The sequence below is a fragment of the Cephus cinctus genome, unplaced genomic scaffold (assembly GCF_000341935.2).
Source record: "Cephus cinctus unplaced genomic scaffold, Ccin1 Ccin1_scaffold1289, whole genome shotgun sequence".
In the NCBI taxonomy this organism is placed as follows: Eukaryota; Metazoa; Arthropoda; class Insecta; order Hymenoptera; family Cephidae; genus Cephus; species Cephus cinctus.
This window is the reverse complement of record NW_014333723.1, coordinates 144328-161228: the sequence shown is the minus strand read 5'-3', so window position 1 is coordinate 161228 and position 16901 is coordinate 144328. Positions and strand designations below refer to the sequence as shown.

At 37.8% G+C, this 16901-nt stretch overlaps 5 protein-coding genes across 17 annotated transcripts; 3 read left to right on the top strand and 2 right to left on the bottom strand.

The window, feature by feature from the left end:
• Positions 1–635: 635 nt before the first annotated feature.
• Positions 636–1780, top strand: LOC107272812 (ubiquitin-like protein 5). The gene is made up of 3 exons (XM_015750337.2): positions 636–936; positions 1300–1490; positions 1587–1780. The coding sequence occupies exons 2-3, from the start codon at positions 1313–1315 to the stop codon at positions 1628–1630; spliced, it is 222 nt and encodes a 73-aa protein (XP_015605823.1). The 5' UTR covers positions 636–936; positions 1300–1312; the 3' UTR covers positions 1631–1780.
• Positions 1764–6854, bottom strand: LOC107272810 (probable uridine-cytidine kinase). 2 transcript variants are annotated; one of them, XM_015750333.2, is made up of 5 exons: positions 6370–6854; positions 5942–6198; positions 4670–4815; positions 4453–4599; positions 1764–2339 (listed from the first exon to the last, which is right to left on the bottom strand). In XM_015750333.2, the coding sequence occupies exons 1-5, from the start codon at positions 6676–6678 to the stop codon at positions 2194–2196; spliced, it is 1005 nt and encodes a 334-aa protein (XP_015605819.1). In that variant the 5' UTR covers positions 6679–6854; the 3' UTR covers positions 1764–2193. The 2 variants fall into 2 exon arrangements, with proteins under 2 accessions (XP_015605819.1, XP_015605821.1); XM_015750335.2 differs by lacking the exon at positions 1764–2339 and adding an exon at positions 2443–3705.
• On the top strand, positions 5173–5877 carry LOC107272811. Its single transcript, XM_015750336.2, has 2 exons — positions 5173–5546; positions 5686–5877. The coding sequence occupies exons 1-2, from the start codon at positions 5328–5330 to the stop codon at positions 5767–5769; spliced, it is 303 nt and encodes a 100-aa protein (XP_015605822.1). The 5' UTR covers positions 5173–5327; the 3' UTR covers positions 5770–5877.
• LOC107272809 (folylpolyglutamate synthase, mitochondrial-like) lies at positions 6443–9718 on the top strand. Of its 6 annotated transcripts, none has more exons than XM_025090105.1 (5): positions 6443–6584; positions 7444–7518; positions 7737–7852; positions 7919–9254; positions 9337–9718. In XM_025090105.1, the coding sequence occupies exons 2-5, from the start codon at positions 7444–7446 to the stop codon at positions 9364–9366; spliced, it is 1557 nt and encodes a 518-aa protein (XP_024945873.1). In that variant the 5' UTR covers positions 6443–6584; the 3' UTR covers positions 9367–9718. The 6 variants fall into 6 exon arrangements, with proteins under 6 accessions (XP_024945873.1, XP_024945874.1, XP_015605817.1 ...); XM_025090106.1 differs by having other exon boundaries at positions 6444–6584; positions 7919–8673; positions 9178–9718; XM_015750331.2 differs by having other exon boundaries at positions 6445–6584; positions 7919–9718.
• On the bottom strand, positions 9473–16467 carry LOC107272808 (neuropathy target esterase sws). 7 transcript variants are annotated; one of them, XM_015750325.2, is made up of 16 exons: positions 16214–16466; positions 16040–16147; positions 15342–15743; positions 14835–15254; positions 14437–14756; positions 14016–14376; positions 13646–13939; positions 13205–13575; positions 12966–13134; positions 12524–12904; positions 12177–12452; positions 11917–12103; positions 11155–11271; positions 10336–10656; positions 9956–10251; positions 9473–9884 (listed from the first exon to the last, which is right to left on the bottom strand). In XM_015750325.2, the coding sequence occupies exons 2-16, from the start codon at positions 16049–16051 to the stop codon at positions 9783–9785; spliced, it is 4029 nt and encodes a 1342-aa protein (XP_015605811.1). In that variant the 5' UTR covers positions 16052–16147; positions 16214–16466; the 3' UTR covers positions 9473–9782. The 7 variants fall into 7 exon arrangements, with proteins under 7 accessions (XP_015605811.1, XP_024945856.1, XP_015605812.1 ...); XM_025090088.1 differs by having other exon boundaries at positions 16043–16147; XM_015750326.2 differs by having other exon boundaries at positions 16228–16466.
• Positions 16468–16901: the final 434 nt, after the last annotated feature.

Below are 16901 nucleotides of genomic sequence, written 5' to 3'. Positions count from 1 at the left end.
GTGGCTTTGTAAAGAAATATAAACGTTGAAACACTATTTAAAACATGCTTTTAAGGTTAAGACTTATTATCGTGAATATTAAAGTTTTCAACAAATTTTAACGAAGAACCTTGACATATTAAAATTATATTCTTAGAATAAAAATAAATGTATAATAAAAGTTTTTATCGTATACTTTAAAATATGAAAACACGACACTAACATCACTAATTACGTTTACACGACGTTTTATTTCAGTTTATTAACGATCAAACGAACTAACGATAATAGGGAACTGGACCGTGACGGGAATTCAAAAACTGTCTAAGCAATTTGCTAAAATATGATCGTAGAATTCCAGAACGCTGATTAGATAATTTATTTATTATTTAAATATTAAGAAAATCGATATTTAAACTTGTTAAAATATTACTATAAACTGTGGGACAAAAACCTCCTCGTCGCGTCGAAAAATTGTCTCCTTATGTGGAATTTATTTTTGAGCCAAATAACCAATGAGGAATGTCCGTATTCGTGCTTTGCAAATGAGCGACTAGATTGGCGATGATGAATGGTCGGCGCCACAAGAAGTTGTTATCTAACGTTTTCTCACTAATACGCAAGACGGCAGCACCGAATATAAGGTTTTGACGACCATTTTGTCACGTGACTCAACAGGGTGTTTGAACTGCTATATTTGTGCAACACGATTTTTAATATCATTTTTTTAACAAATATAAGCATATTATTTACCTAAGACGTCAATATTTATAGTTTTTATAGTACCACAATTAAGAAAAAAGAAAAAAGATTAGTCCAGTTCCCCATTAAGAAAAACGAAAAAAAATTGGTCAGCTCCCCATTGTTGTGTCAAGATCAACGTAGTAGGAAGACGCACGTGTAAAGACAGTTTTTGACAAAAGGAGTTTTTTAATACTTTACTAAGGATTTTTTAAGGTTTGTGCATTATATTATTTGTAGTAGTTGTTGTTACGTATTATAGAAATTATTATGTTCATGATATTGCATGACTATATTATTCGGTAATTGTACTCATAACATTACGGTTCATGTTGATAGTTACAATTATCGGCATTAATCATTTTCAATCATATTTATGTATTATCAAAGTATATTGAGTACCAGTTTATGTTAGAACGTTTATTGTAAATTTATATGGCTAGTCGATATACTTATGTACTCTTTAATTCGTTGCATATAATCAAATCAACAATGCTGTCTGTCTAACCTATACATTCTAACATTTATAACACTGAGAAATAGTTCTGAATAAATATTTACAATTTGCTTTGCATATAGGCAAGGGAGAGAAATGTTGGAAATTACTTGTAATGACAGACTGGGGAAAAAAGTCAGAGTTAAATGTAATCCCGATGACACCATTGGGGATTTAAAAAAATTGATTGCTGCACAAACTGGCACACACTGGGAAAAAATAGTCTTGAAAAAGTGGTATACCATTTTCAAGGATCACATCAAACTGCAAGATTGTATCCTTTGCTCACAAATAGTTTATAGACCTTGAACATAATTTTAAATATTAATACGCTATATAACTCTTATATTTCCTTAACAATTTGTCATAGATGAAATTCACGATGGTATGAACTTGGAATTATATTATCAATGAAAGAAAAAGTATACCTGATATTAACTTTTTAAATCTTTATTAATTATAATTTAAATTGGTAACTGCTACACTCTGTAAGTTTAAATCTTTAATAATTACACATTGTAAATACAGTGGTCGAATAAAACCAGCATTCGACGACATAAATAATTGATTATTCATAATTCAGTATCCTAATTCCCTAACTTATCTCATGATCAAGCCATTGTTAAATGCGCTATCTGATTTACAAGTTAATTCTGCAATGTTCCAATAGCTTTCAACTATCTCACTCAAAAATAATAATATAGTTATGACTATAATATTCTCTTGTATTTTTGTACACCTTAAACTACATTAATTTTAAATATAACAACAGTTAGAATATCTCTCTTTCTCTGACAAATAAATACAAAAAATCTCAAACTCTTTAGAATTCATGTGCAAACTTAATAGAAAAAAAAACCATGATTCACAGTAAATTGACTTAGATGTGTGTTATATCGACGTACAGAAGTCGACAGAATTAATCTTTAAATTGTCCACGATGTCCTCTGTGCGACGTGTAAAACTTTTAAGAGACGTTAATGGGGCCTCTTGAACAGTCCTTCCCCACGATTAACAGGACTCAGTCCTTCGCCACGATTAACAGGACTCTCAGACTCAACTGTAACCCTACCACGGTTACTAAGGAAATCCCTAATGTGTTGTACTATCAATTCTATGGCCACTGTAACAAAACAAAAAAATTAACAAATGCACAGCTCATAATTATTTGGAAAAAAAAACCAAGCAGGTGTGTCATGCAGGCCTAATGATCCATTACTGCTGAAAAACTTTCCATGGGTTTATTACATTCTTTTTTAATACATTTCCTCATCAGAATATAATAATGCTATTTGGCTGTTCAATTAATTATACTATTATTGACTTAGTCCAAATTTATCTGCAATTGGACAGGCACTGAATAACGGTAGGAACGAGGCAATTTGGTATTCGCTTAAAAGTACATCTTAGGAGTTGAGCTCCATAGCCGTACGTTTTTAGCAGTACTTTTAGTAGTACTTTTCAAATAGAACAATCACAATACATTCGTATCGCTTACAGTGCGCATATCTCAGCTTTATATGTAATTTTCTGTTTTAATCACACATTTATGTAATAGGTATAAGTATTATGCAATGACAGGGCATTCCTTTAGATTATAAATGTTTTCTTGAGGTAAAACAGAAAAAAAACAGTCTGCTCACAGTGTGAATAATAAGTCTTTTGTTAAAAGGCATGTAATTACGTTACGACATATTCAATTACAATCGCTTTAACATGTCCGAGAATTCCGCAGCTACTCCCCCGCTCATGTATTCATTCATTTAATCCACGTATCAAAATCTTAATTGACGAATATACACTATAAAATTAGAGGAAAATCATACTGGAAAAAAAACAATCTCGAGGAATTTACTCGAGTCTACTTCTGAACATCAGTGATTAATAAAAAAAATAGGAGCCACGCGACAGAATGTGTTTTGCGACGTGTATTTTTAATACATGAATGGCACGTCGATTAGGAATCAAACCGTAATACTACCTCCCTCGTTGTTATCGTGGAAAATTACATTAAAATTAGACAGTGCGATCACAGTGTAAAGCGAGAACTAAATAAGTAGTAATGCGAAGAAAAATATAAATAGAGACGCCAGACTAAGATCTACTGAAACCGAGACAACGTGTAATGCAAAGATGATTTTATGGTTACACGGAGTAAAAAGCGGAGTAATGTAATGAAAGAAAAAAAATCATTAGCAAAAAAATAAGAGAACTATGCAGTCTGTTTAAACGCGTTCACGTTATTCTGGACGTGATACGTTAATGATTTTTGAATAATAAAAGGTAGTGTATAATGGTAGCTGGTGTAGAATGTATCATTTTATCGAGGGAGCTTTTTTTATTTGGTTATATCGGTCATCTGCTGAGGGTGTCGGATGAGGCCGAAGTACGCCTACGCTGGAAGATGTATGGATGCTGCCCGGACGCAGTTTCGGCCTTTTTCGAACGCAAAATGTCCCAGATGTGGTGCACTATAAGGTCTATCGCCACTGCGAACATACAAGAACCAAACCATGTATGTCTGTAATACGATTGCCATTGCAATTCGTACCCTAATTTATTCAAAATACAGCGTTCACAGCCCAGCGACAGTCATACCCTTCAACCACCGGGCAGCACCCATAAAAAATAAATAGCCTTTCAGCCCTTAATAAGGTAGAGATAATAGCTGCACGTGTAAAGCTGCCCAAAACTCCATAGATTTCATGTGCCTACACCTGAGAGTCTGGCTCTGTCTATGGTTTATGGATATCTTTTTGCAGTATCTCTTACTTCATACATTGTTTCAGCTTGTTCGATGCTGATTGATATGTTACTTAAATTACAAAATTAGTTTCGACACAACTTTAAGTATTCTTACTGCCTCGACTTGTATTTTTCAAATAAAGCCACATCAGATAAACGGCATACTTAATACAAATGAATTTTAAATAATTTTGATGACGTTATTTCAATTGTCAAAGCTCTCAGGTGCAGTTTGCGCAAGTAGATCGACAAATATTATTGACTTCATGTAACATCGATAAAGTCAGGATATAATTTGCTTCGATCTAGTCCCATGAAATATCGAGTGAGGTAGAATGGTGTAAAAGCAGGAAAGTCGTGGCTTATATGAAGCATAAGAATGATAAAAGATGATAATAAATTAGGTAATTATTGACGCGTTAAATGATGCTCAAGTGACATGGTAGAATTACAATTTTTACAAAAATATATTAATAAATTTGACTAATTACCCGTATTGTCGGCTCCCCTGGGTATTATTACATCAGCAAACTTCTTCGTAGGTAAACAAAATTCTTCAAAGGCTGGCTTCACAAAATTCATATACTGATTCAGCACATAGTCCAAATCCCTTCCTCTTTCTTTGATGTCACGAGGTACTAAAAGATTGTTTACCTCATTACCATCAACTTACTTAATACTAATTAGTACAATTTCTTTAATATTCACCTCTTCTCGCTAGTCGGGTATCCGAGTCAGTATCCACAAACAGTTTCATGTGAAACAAATCTCGAATCTTTGGAAAGTAGAAGACTAGAATCCCTTCGAAAAGGACAACATCCGCAGGATATATCGTGGTGATCTGATCCTTTACTCTGAAAGACAAAAGAATTTCGAATTATTGACAGAAACAGATAATGATTGGATATCGCTTGTGTGTATATACTGTAATTTATACACAAAGTTTCGCAATAATAATATTCTGAAATGAACGGCTGGCAGTGACAGCTTTGTGAATCAGACTACGTGTTTTGCAATATCAAAACAAGATTGCAACCAGCGAAGAATTCGACATAATGCAACATTACATTAACGTGTAGCAGGTGGGCTTATATGCATTAAATCAAAACACGTGCTCCGAGTCGTGAGCGCGTCTACTTTGTTCACGCGATATCAGGATATTTACCAACAAGTTTAAAATTTGCAGAGTTTCACTTTACTCGAAGCACGTGAGCATACGAACTCGCTACTATAAAAAGTCATCCGCTGCCTGTCAAATGTATCACAGCTGCTTACTGCGGTGAATAACAACTGTTTTTTTGACAACTTGTCATCTTTTCGCTAAGACCCAACGACTTTTCGAGTAAAAGTTTATCCAATCAAGAAAATGCAGGGAAAATTTGTGTGTGTCTTTGCTCTCGTCGCCCTCGTCATCATGTCCTTTACGGAAGTTGACGCCTGCAGACGATGTGGATGTGATTCTTGTGGTTGTGGCAGCAGTGGTGGTGGTTCTATTATTGCTCCAATGCCTCAGCTCCTTCCGCAACCATTGAGCTTATCTGTGATCGATGGTGGAAACAGTTGCGGAGGATGTGGATCTTACTATGTGAGTATTAGATTTTGCCAAATATGTTTTATGTATAAATGTTTCACAAATCTTCAGAATTATTTCATTTGTATAACTACATCCTCTGATAAGATTAAAGAAACATTTGTATTAATATTGTGTCCTTTGTTCTGTTTAGGATGGACCATCTTACCTGCCAAGACGTTACTGTGGAGGATGCTTGAGCCGCAAGCTCTATCGTCTCCAGAGTAGCTGCTGCTAATTCATTAACTTTTTTTTGATGCTATTCATTCAATTTATTTATTGATGTATCATACATCTGATATTGCTTGTGTCAATCATATTTAAATAAATCTATTTGTCAAACTGATATATGTACTTCAGTATTCCTTTGAAAAAACCCTGTCTAATATATACATAAGAAATTCACTTACAAACTGTTTGTCCTGTAGTCGTAAGCTGGAATTTCACACTTGATCCCAGCAAGAATATCTTGTAGAGTCTGAAGTATGAGATCATTATCGAACGCATCAGGATGATCAAAATTGAACTGTCCCTTTTCAGCTTTAAGTTTCTCTGCAGGTGTAAGCTCTCTATAAAAACTGTCCTGTGATATGCAGACTACCTGCCGTTCCATGTGGTCCATATCGACTTGTCCCAATTTCTCCATAATACGTTTACAAACTGTAGACTGAAACCAATGAACAATTCTTGACAAAAATTTAACAAAGCCTAATGAAATACTGAACCATACAAGACAAACCAGTCAAAACCAAGAAATGAGTATAGGTTACAGTGATACTTTCCCAATAATAATATTTAAATAATTCATATAGCATCAGCATGGAAAAGAAATTATTACCTTGCCACTAGCGGTACCACCAGATACGCCAATAAGAAAAGGAGTCTTCCCTTCGACGCCGTTGAGTTTCCCATTAAAACCGAAAGACATTTTGCGCGTGATACCCATGTTCATAGACACGTCGGCCATCGTCAAGGAATCCGAGGTATCGTCACTAGAAATAAATCTACCACCGGAGTAACTTGAGAAGAAAGAAACCGCCGGAATAGTACAGTGTGAGTCCTGACTGTTGTTCCTCGAAGATAGGATCGACCGGACTGACAGGATACCGATCTGGCGCGCGCGCACCGACAGATATCGCGCGACCATGTGCAAGATCACGTTCTTATACTATTTTTCCTCGGATTAAAACACAAAAGCCAAAACTCCTAGTAAACTTTTTAATAAAACTCAAAATTTCTTCTAGTACATCACCTTGGATGAAATTGGTTACTACTTTATTAATAGAAAACGTTTCAAGTCAGAACTTGTAAAATTACGAGTCCACTAGCTAACCACGCACGTTGCTTACTGCTATGATCATTACGATCATCATCGCACATGAGTCGAAAGCAATTTATCAATAGTAATTAGGTACTTTGATTGATTCTGTTATTGGCATATTTTTTTATTACGTTCTACGGTTTATATATGCATGACCTAAATTTTAATCAATAGTCTGATGATTTCATAAATTTTCTTAAGAATTTCATCACGTGCTCTACGCGCCAAAGATCAAATACGATTATTCCCGTAATATCATTTTGTCATTTATAAGTATCTGCTTCGTATTAAGATTCTTGATTGCGTTATAAATGATTTACATATAATTATGTTGAATAATGTTGCGACATTCTTTATGACTCTAATGAACGACTTGATCATGTTGTAATTTGAAATACCCTTTGGGACTCATGTCGGGTTTAACGCACCCCAGAATCTAAAGGCAATAAGGAAGTGGACCTGGTTATCGCGTCCATGAATTATTAACCTTTGACATTGAGGATTTCCATGAAATTGAGAAAAAAAAATATAAACATGATAGAGTTGTTGTGACGTTTAAGCACTTACTGATTGCATAATGAATGTCTCTAGATGCTTATTATCCTAAGGAAAATGGTTCTCAACGTACCTGGAATACGTTCAGCCAGCACAATTCCAAGTTATGATGTACGTAAGTTTCATTTTTCTTATTAAGTTATCACTGAATTTTCCGCTTTACGTATTCTTGATAATAGTCTAATTTTAAAGTGTACAAAGTATATCATCATGCGACATTAACTGTTTATGTTATTTATTGTACCCTACGATGACTGCAACTTTTGTAATAAAAGTGATTATGTACTAACTCGGATCTACTAATGTCACAACATGGTCTGTACTTTCAGGAAGCTGTGAAGGCTTTGAATAACTTGCAAAGCAATGCTGCATACTTACAGAATGTCAAAACACACAATTCAGCAACAAATACTAATCTAAAGGACACTAGAAAATATCTGCTACGGTAAGCACAATGGAACAACTAAACTTCTGTAACTGTGATACATAATTATGTCTATTGTCTTTGAAGGTCCGGAATAACTATGGAGGAATTGGATAAATTATCAGTCATTCATGTAGCTGGGACTAAAGGAAAGGGATCTACGTGTGCTTTTATAGAAGCAATTATACGTAAGCATGGTTTTATCACAGGGTTCTACAGTTCTCCACATTTGATCAATGTAAGGGAACGTCTTAGGATTAATGGTCAACCAATGCCTGAAGAGGAATTTACGCAGTCTTTCTGGAAAGTATATGAGTCTCTCGACAAGAAAAAAGAACATGACACAGACATGCCACAGTATTTCAAGTTCCTGACAGTTTTAATGTTTCACGTCTTTCTGGAAGTAAAAGTTGACGTGGCTATCATAGAAGTGGGAATTGGTGGCGAGCATGATTGCACGAATATTGTAAGAAATCCAGTGTGTGTTGGTATAACTAGTTTAGGTCTGGATCACACAATGTTACTAGGAAGCACTTTGGAGTCGATAGCTTTCCAGAAATCAGGAATTTTCAAAGAAAACACCAGAGCATTTACAGTGTCACAACCAAAGGAAGCTATGACTATTTTGGAGAGGCGAGCAAAAGAAAAACATTGTGATCTAAGTATCGTAACCAATTATCAAAGCTATAACTGGAGAAATGGTCCTCCGACACTTAGCATCCAGAGCAAAGTCCAATGGTGTAACGCATCCTTAGCTATTGACCTGTCCAAAACATGGATATCTTGGAAAACGCAGAATCCAAATTTTGGCAACGATAATGGAAATAATACCACTGCTCCAAGTACAGTTACAAATCAACTAAACAATAATACAACTTCCTCAACTGAAGTAACTAGAGACCTTCTCAATGCAAGTGACAGTAGTACACAAAGAAAAATATTAAATATCTCAAACTCAAAATTACAAACAAAACTGAACTCATCTAATTCAGCCAGTGAATCTTCTCTCGAAAAACTTCAATGTTCCTCAACAATATCATTTGAAAAAGTAGCAGAGGCATTATCATCCTGCAAGTGGCCAGGGCGAACACAGATTCTATGTGGCAAGAGTATGGACTTCTACGTAGATGGTGCTCATACGATTGAGAGTATAGAGTTCTGTGTTTCCTGGTTCAAAGATGTTACTCGTAATTCTCCAGAGAGAAGATATTTAATCTTCAACAGTACAGGTGCCCGTGATTCTTTGAAGTTACTTAAACCATTTCGTACCCTGTCCTTTGAGAAGGTCTTCTTCGTACCCAATGTGGCAGGAACAATATCAAAAACTGATCAACAAAATTTCTCAGTGACAACACAAGAGCAGATACGCAGATGTCAGTGGCACTGTGAAATTTGGGGTGACGGTTCAACGTTTGCCAATAGCGTAAGCGAGGCTCTAGAACGCATAAAGAAGGATAGCAGCGAAAATTCTAATTTAACAAATAAACCCCAGGTTCTTATCACAGGATCTCTACATTTGGTGGGTGCTGCGCTAGCTCTGATAGATCCAGATCTCACGATGACGACAAATTATTAAATTGCCTAGTGATTCCGATGCAGGCCTGTTGTTATTAAACGGTGAAGGACTCAGTGAATTATATCTTTTTGTGGAAATAGAACAGTTATATTCTTATAATAATTAATAATAATAATGTAACAATGATCGCATCAATTACTAGCATGCCGTTACGGCAAGTTTCACTGCGATATCGAAACAAGTTGCTGGACACTTGCATTGTTCAATACAGTCGACAATTATTTTGTACTTTTTTACGAACATTTGTTTCGCACTCCGGACTTTTTTATAATAATAATAAATGTTCGATTGATTTACATACTCAAAAAGAAGTTCCGACGACCTCTTGATTTTCCGATTCACTATTTTTACAAGGCTCATCAATGACTCCTCGTGTTAAAATATCTTCGGGTGGTATTCCAGTTCAGATTCTGCTTCAGTATCAGATAGACTTAGAGAAACACCTGCTCTTCTCCGTAGCCGACTATCCTGAGGACTCTGTCAAGTACCAGCATGATGTATAATACAAATTTAATTAATTATCTTGTTTTATAATGTAAGGTAAATACCTGATCCAAAATTCCAGCAGTAGGTTCAGAAGCGTATCCTACTTCCTGTGCGTCTTCCTCTAGATCAGCTTCATACTCTTCTAACTCATCTGAATCCGAGTCCAGGTCCAAATCCACATACCGACTTCCTGTCGAGACTTTGCAGACCATTTGCGCTAAATCCGTAAACGTGTACGCGGCTATAGACTGTTCATTGGCTGCTTGATGCTTGGCACGCATCGCTCTGGCATGTTCCCGGTCGGCATTAAACCTTGGCAGTACTCCAGCCTTAGACTGACCTTCAAAGTAAGTTTTTCCTTGAAAAATAAAAAAAAGAGTCCCATGAGTCAACAACAATCCCATATCAACAACAATCTAACCAGAATTGTATTTTTAATTACCGTGTTGGTAACCGACGTCTTTGATCTCATCGAAATTGGCAAACTGAAGGGTCTTGTACTTGTCTATCGGTGGCCTGATGTACTCACAGTAATCCGAAGACTTAACCTCTTCCAATTGTCGGACGCAGCTAACGTAAGCCAACCTGGTCTGGATATCCGGTAGATTAGGAACCTTGACAGGAGTAGCAAATGGATTCCATCGTTTCCAAAGTAACCACCAACCCGAAAGTGAGTCTCCATAGTTAGTCAAGTCCGTATCATCCTGAGATCCAACGTCGATGGCCAGGATGTGATGGGCTCCTTGCCTGAGCATCTCGTCAGCTTCGAAGAAGATTTAAGAGTATCCGAATAATGTACAAAACGAATAAGCGTACTGTCTCAAGAGCCGCTTTGATTGTTGTTCAGTATAATTATTTTTGAAAAGTGTTTGGATCGCTTAGTAAACAGGGTACCTGGTACATTGTTAACGTAACACCCGTCGACCAAAAGATGTCCATCGAGAGGATCGCATACGGGAGGAAAAACACCCGCAATGGTCATACTGGATCGAATGTATCTCCATAGCAAGCCTGAGCCGAGCAAACTAAACCGTTCAGAATCTCCAGGGTGCATCTTTTAGCCACGGGAGCGAGCTTCGACGTGAAGTTTAAGATCAGGGTGGCGCGAGAGAACATTATCATAGTATCTTTACGCACATAGAACTAGCCATTTGCAATCTGACATTGTAACTTAATCGATACTGTACATTTATACGCGTATTGCGCGACTTATTAAAGCGTACAAAGTACCTTGACCAGGTCTTTGTGCGTTTTAAATTACCTGGAAGGTTATTGACGTACCCGCCGTCCAGGAGGAGGTGGCCATCGATTGGGTCGCACATTGGGGGCATATAACCAGACAATGACATCGAACCACGAATGTACCGCCACAGCGATCCTAAACACGACGAATTACATATTTTAGCACTGCTCATTGTCCTTTGCTTTCCCTTTTTTTTTAAAATATGCACATATCTCAATCTTAAGCAGATCATTCAATCTCACAGTTATCAAAATTTTCCTAGCTATGCGCGACAATAATTCAACAATAATGCCTGATTGATATCCTTGATTAATACGTCAAGATAAAGTGGATGGGACACAAAATTTTGTATACAGGATGATCCTAGCCTAAGTTCCTCAGGTCCAGAGCATGAAAAAGGAGCGAAACCTTGCTTTGCCAATTATCCAATAAATTCGAACAAGCGACATATACAGATATAATACGTAAAACGGAGAGTACGTCAACAACGATTATTCACAAAGCTCGCCCCCCGTGGCTATTCAAAAGCATACTACAAAAGCAAGGGTATTATTAGAGGAACACAAGGGGGTAATAAGAAAATAAATGTGAGAAAGAAAATTTGGATAAGCGCACGTGTGTACATGGAAAGCGGCCACAAGGAGCTTCGATTAGCTCTTCAGTCGTGGACACTTGCCGTACCTAAGCTACGCTCTAGCGGAAAGCAGTCTTTAATTAAAGATGTATTCCGCCTATTCAAAAAAAAAAGAACTACCTGCATTAATAGACTGGCATACAGACCGTGTGTGTGCGTGCGCATCGAAGACGCGGTGATGTCTGTCGTTATGGTGAAGTACGGAAGCCAGAGATCTTCTATGTAGGTGTCCCCGAAGGTAGCCTGTATAGTTTTATTAAAATCCCTTCCAGAGAACATCGACGTCATGGGATAAGTCAGGTCAAGCATTTGTCGCCACCATTGAGTCATTTTCTGAGCGAGATCGATATTGTTATATAAACAATTATAGATTATTCAATAAATTTATTATATAATTATAGAATACCTTTGACCATTCACGAGCTTTTTGCGTGGTTGTAGTAATATTTTTTTCCATGCACCAGAGTGCGCCCATGAAGGCCCCGATGCTGACACCGCCGACCATGTCAATAGGGATGCCTGCTTCTAGGATAGCTTTGAGCATTCCAATGTGAGCTGCTCCACGTGCACCACCACCTCCTAGAACTAAGCCGACGGAGGTGCCTGTGAGCCAGCGAGCTAATCGGCTGAAGTCACTATGCACATTGGGCTCTGACATTAAGACCTTTGAATATAGTTCGTTCTGAAAAATTAAACGAGTGTTAGAAAGCATGTGAGATGGAACTATTGTGTGGTTTAATAATAGTAACTTACAATGCGGTATTGAGATCTTCTAGTGAACATCCGCTTGGGACACTGTATATGATGATGACTAGAAACCCAAGATCTCATGTTCAGCCATTGGACGGTATTCGATGGGCGCTGACCACTCTGTTCTCTGTGTAGTAAAACTAATTCCTTCTGTGTACGCATAGCTAAACGTTCAACCTCACGTTCAATGCGACCCAGACTTGGTGGACATTCTCCTAAACCTACGATGAGAATACAGTCCGCCTGACGAACACATCTCTGCGTCCAGAGGGTATAACTGGAGTCGCTTTGATACAGGGATATTCGATGCTGATCCTCTTGCTGTGCCAACCATGAGGTTAGTCTGTACTCGTTAGCTGGCTCCATTATAGAAGTGCCCAGGGTCTGAATTTATTAAAAATATTTATTACTTAGGTATTCGAATTATATTTTAGAATTGACTTACTTTGCGGACGACATCCGACGTTAATCTTAGACATGGACCGATAGTACATAGTGAATGATACAGTTCATAAGTGAATGCGGTCAGAGGAACATCCTCTGAGATTGGTACGATGGCTACTGTTGAGAAATTTACTTGGGATGGACGAGCATCGACAGTAGCTGCTTGTCGTCTAGAGAATGAGAGTCTTCGTAAGATAAATATTTAAAGAATTTTTAATTTATGGTTATGGTGTTACGTACTGTGTGTCACTGGTGCCATTTTTAGCTTGCCAGGATCCCAGTATACGATGTCCGAGTAGATTAATCAGTCTGGTGACTACAATAGGATATCTAAGCTTGATAACGTTGAAGAGACCTTCTGGTAACTTGGCTAATTCGGAATCACGAACAGCCATGACCGTTGTGGATCTTGGTGTCTGGGTGACCATTTCTACTATGCCCACCAGGTCTCCTTTACCATATTCAGCCACCAGTTCTTTCTTGCCGTTCTTGTAGGTAATCACGGATCTCAAACGGCCACTTAGGACTACGAACGTAGAGTCGGACTCGTCGCCTTGGCGATAAACTGCTCTGCCACTTTCGAGGAAGAGCCAGTCGAGCGCGAAGTCCACCTATTGCACAAGAATAAGGAATGGAAATTAGTACTCAAGGAGTTGTACTGGGAGGAGGTTCAGGGTGTACCTGTCTGACAAATGGACTGAGTCTTCGCACTACGGTGTTGGCTACGTGGAGAACAACGTTGGGTTTTTCTCGCATGATGGCGAAGGATGTTGATTTTGATAACAAGGCTATCCGACTCGCATGTTTTGCGCGTATGGTATAGAAGGATGGTTCACCAGTTAACACTGCGAGACCACCTACTATTTCACCCTGATGCGCTGTGAACATGTGGACTTCCTGACCAGCATCTCGACCTTCTGCAACGCGTTGACTCACTAGCAAGCATCCGGATAGAACGTAGACCAGGGCTACGTCCTGTAAAATATAACTTGTTACACCAGTGCTCATAAGTAGCTACCAGTCTTTACATAGTCTTGAAGATGATTCCGACCTTGTGTGACTCCTCCTTCATAAGATAAGTACCGGCGGGCACTTCCCGGATTTGGACTTTCCCATCCTTAAGAACCGAATCATCTTCTAAGCCAAATTCCTTTACGAATGCATCTGTGGCAATTTGCACCAGCTGTGCCTCGTCCAGCTGTTGTTGAGGACCCTCGTGCGTCGACCGTTTCCTAGAGTAACTAGATCCCGAATACATAATATCTGGTGCACCACCTTGAAGAGATCCTTGCTGGTAGTTTGTTCCGGAGGAACCGGACCAGTGAGAATCGCATTCTGGTACCATGTCCGGAGTGATTTGGCTGGGTTGTGGACTCGAACTTTGACCCTTCCAGTCAAGATTGTTCTTCGACCTATTAAGAGGCGGTGCAATTAAACCATGACGTCTACTTCTATTGCAAGTCAATACGTACTTGCGATTTACCAGGATGGGAACTGGCTGTGAGCCGATGATGTTCGACGAGTCTCTGTGGAACATCTCACTGCCTTCGTGTTCATTTCCGGTATACATACTGGATACATTATCCGCGTTGTGTCCGGGAAAACTCTCCCGGGTCCTCGAGCGCACAGGTGACCCGGAAAATGGACTCTGTTTCTTTTTATGTGAACCCTGGTTGACTAACTCTGCCGAAAGACCGAGGTAGTGGTGCAAGGCTGTGAATGTCACGCGTTGTAGGCGAACCATAATGACCTGGATAACTCGAATGAATGCGTCTGGATGATCTTGGAAGACCTAAAGTATTGAACAAATTTATCAAGATCCTGGCAACCTTATGATTGAACCTATTTTATAATTGGGAACTATGTATACCTCTTGAAATGCGTGCATTGGCAATTTGACTACAACAGAATCTTCCACTGCTCTGGCAGACACAGTCTTGTAGGTGCTAGTATGGCCGGTAAGTACGTCAGTAAAACTTAAGAGACTGGTAACTGACTCTCCTGTCTTCACCAATTTCAATGAGATCTGAGAGCCATCCGATCCTGTGATGAATACATTTACCAAACCTTGCTGTACTATAAAAACATTCTCATCGGGATCTCCAATTTTAAATAGACTGCTTCCAGCTGCTAAGTTCATGATTTCAGTGTGTTTGCAAAGTTTGAGGAAGACAGGCTTTTCAAAATGACCAAACACTCTTATGCTCTGGAGCATGTAGAGTGCGTCTGGCGGAACTCTTTCTCCAGGTCCTAAATCTTCCTCAAGGTACTCAGCTGGTGGTTCCAATACCTTGAAATATAATATGATAAAGTAAAGCATGACAAAAGTGGAATAATTTGTCAGTATGTAGTTTAAAAATGTGAATTAGAATGCCACCTTAAGCTGTTGCGGCACAGTATCCTTCTTCAGTTGCAAAAGCCTTCTAGCAAATCGCATAACAGCTCGACGCTTTTTTCCTTGGCCCGTTGGATGTACCTGGCCACTTATTGACTTGACTTTTCGCAACATCTTCCTGCCGTAGAAGAGAACTTTGTCTCTCTTCCTGAATCTTGGCTTGCCAGTGCCAACACCCACAAACTGCTTGACCTCGGGTAGAAATTCTTTGTTCTTCCATTTTCTTAATATAATTATTAATCCTACCAGAATTATAAATAACGAACAACCAGCAACAACGAATAAGGTAGCTGATGTTTGATATTTTTCGATAAATTGACCTATCAATCTTGAGAAAGTATATGTTCCCAGGCTCTCATTAAACTTATTAAACAGGTCAACAACCTGTAATCAAAAAGACATTTATGATGGATTGAATAATCTCATATATTCAAAATAATTGTCAGATTCAATTACAGGCCTTGGAATCTAATTATAACAAAAGAAAATTTGACTGAAAAGCAATATAAGAAACAGGACTTATCCTGTTACGCATAATCTTATGCAAAAGGGGGAATTTCATTAATAACATTAAAACAAAACACATATAGATCTTTATGTAACCATTAATAATGTAATATGATATCCTTAAGAAAAAATCGATCTGAAAGAAAAATAAATATTTATTGAGTAGATATTACAACCTCCATCATGAGCGTTCATCTCTCCTTGGAAATTGTCTTTGTGTCAACGAAGATTCTCGAACGAAACACGTTCCGATTATATAAAGAAAGCTCTGTTCTTCGAATCTAATTGACAGAGCAAAATTATTAATGCGTATATAAGTGCGAAAAAAAAGGAACAGAAAAATCGACCTTTGACACTTCACTCGAGTCACCCAGCGCCATTTTAAATGCACCCTTGCATTTTAAGAACAACTTTTTGGTAATAATAGATAATCGATTAACTTCAACTAATCAAAAATACTGCGCAATGTTACGCTAGCAAGCGTTGTAGGACTATTACCACTAAGTTCATTATGGAACAAAGTCATTCATTCCTTTCACCGTCTAGCAGATGACGAGCTACCTCGACTTTAGAAAATGTCTTCCTGACGTCTGCTACCTATAATAAAATCAGCTGTTCGACACCGGGAAATTTGTTTTCCAATAAAATATTTCAAATAAAATAATCAATCCTATAATAAATGCAATGTTAAACCCTTTTTCATGGACAAACTTATCCCAATGTAGTATTCCACATTATATTTACATTAGCTATCAAATACTATGCAACAAAATATCTTTTAATATGAAAAAAAATCAATGCATTAATTTCTGCGTAAGAACTGCTACAAGATACAACATTAGATGCTAAATATATAAGAAAAAGCATTTAAAAACCCGTTAAATAAATTTATATAAAAACTCGATCGTTAAAGCAGATCCAAACATAAAAACCATGTCTCAGTTATACCATCTACAATACGTTTAATTAATTATCAAAAAAAGATCACTCTCCCTCTACATTACACAGTTCGCGCAATGGCCGCAAGAAGTCGCC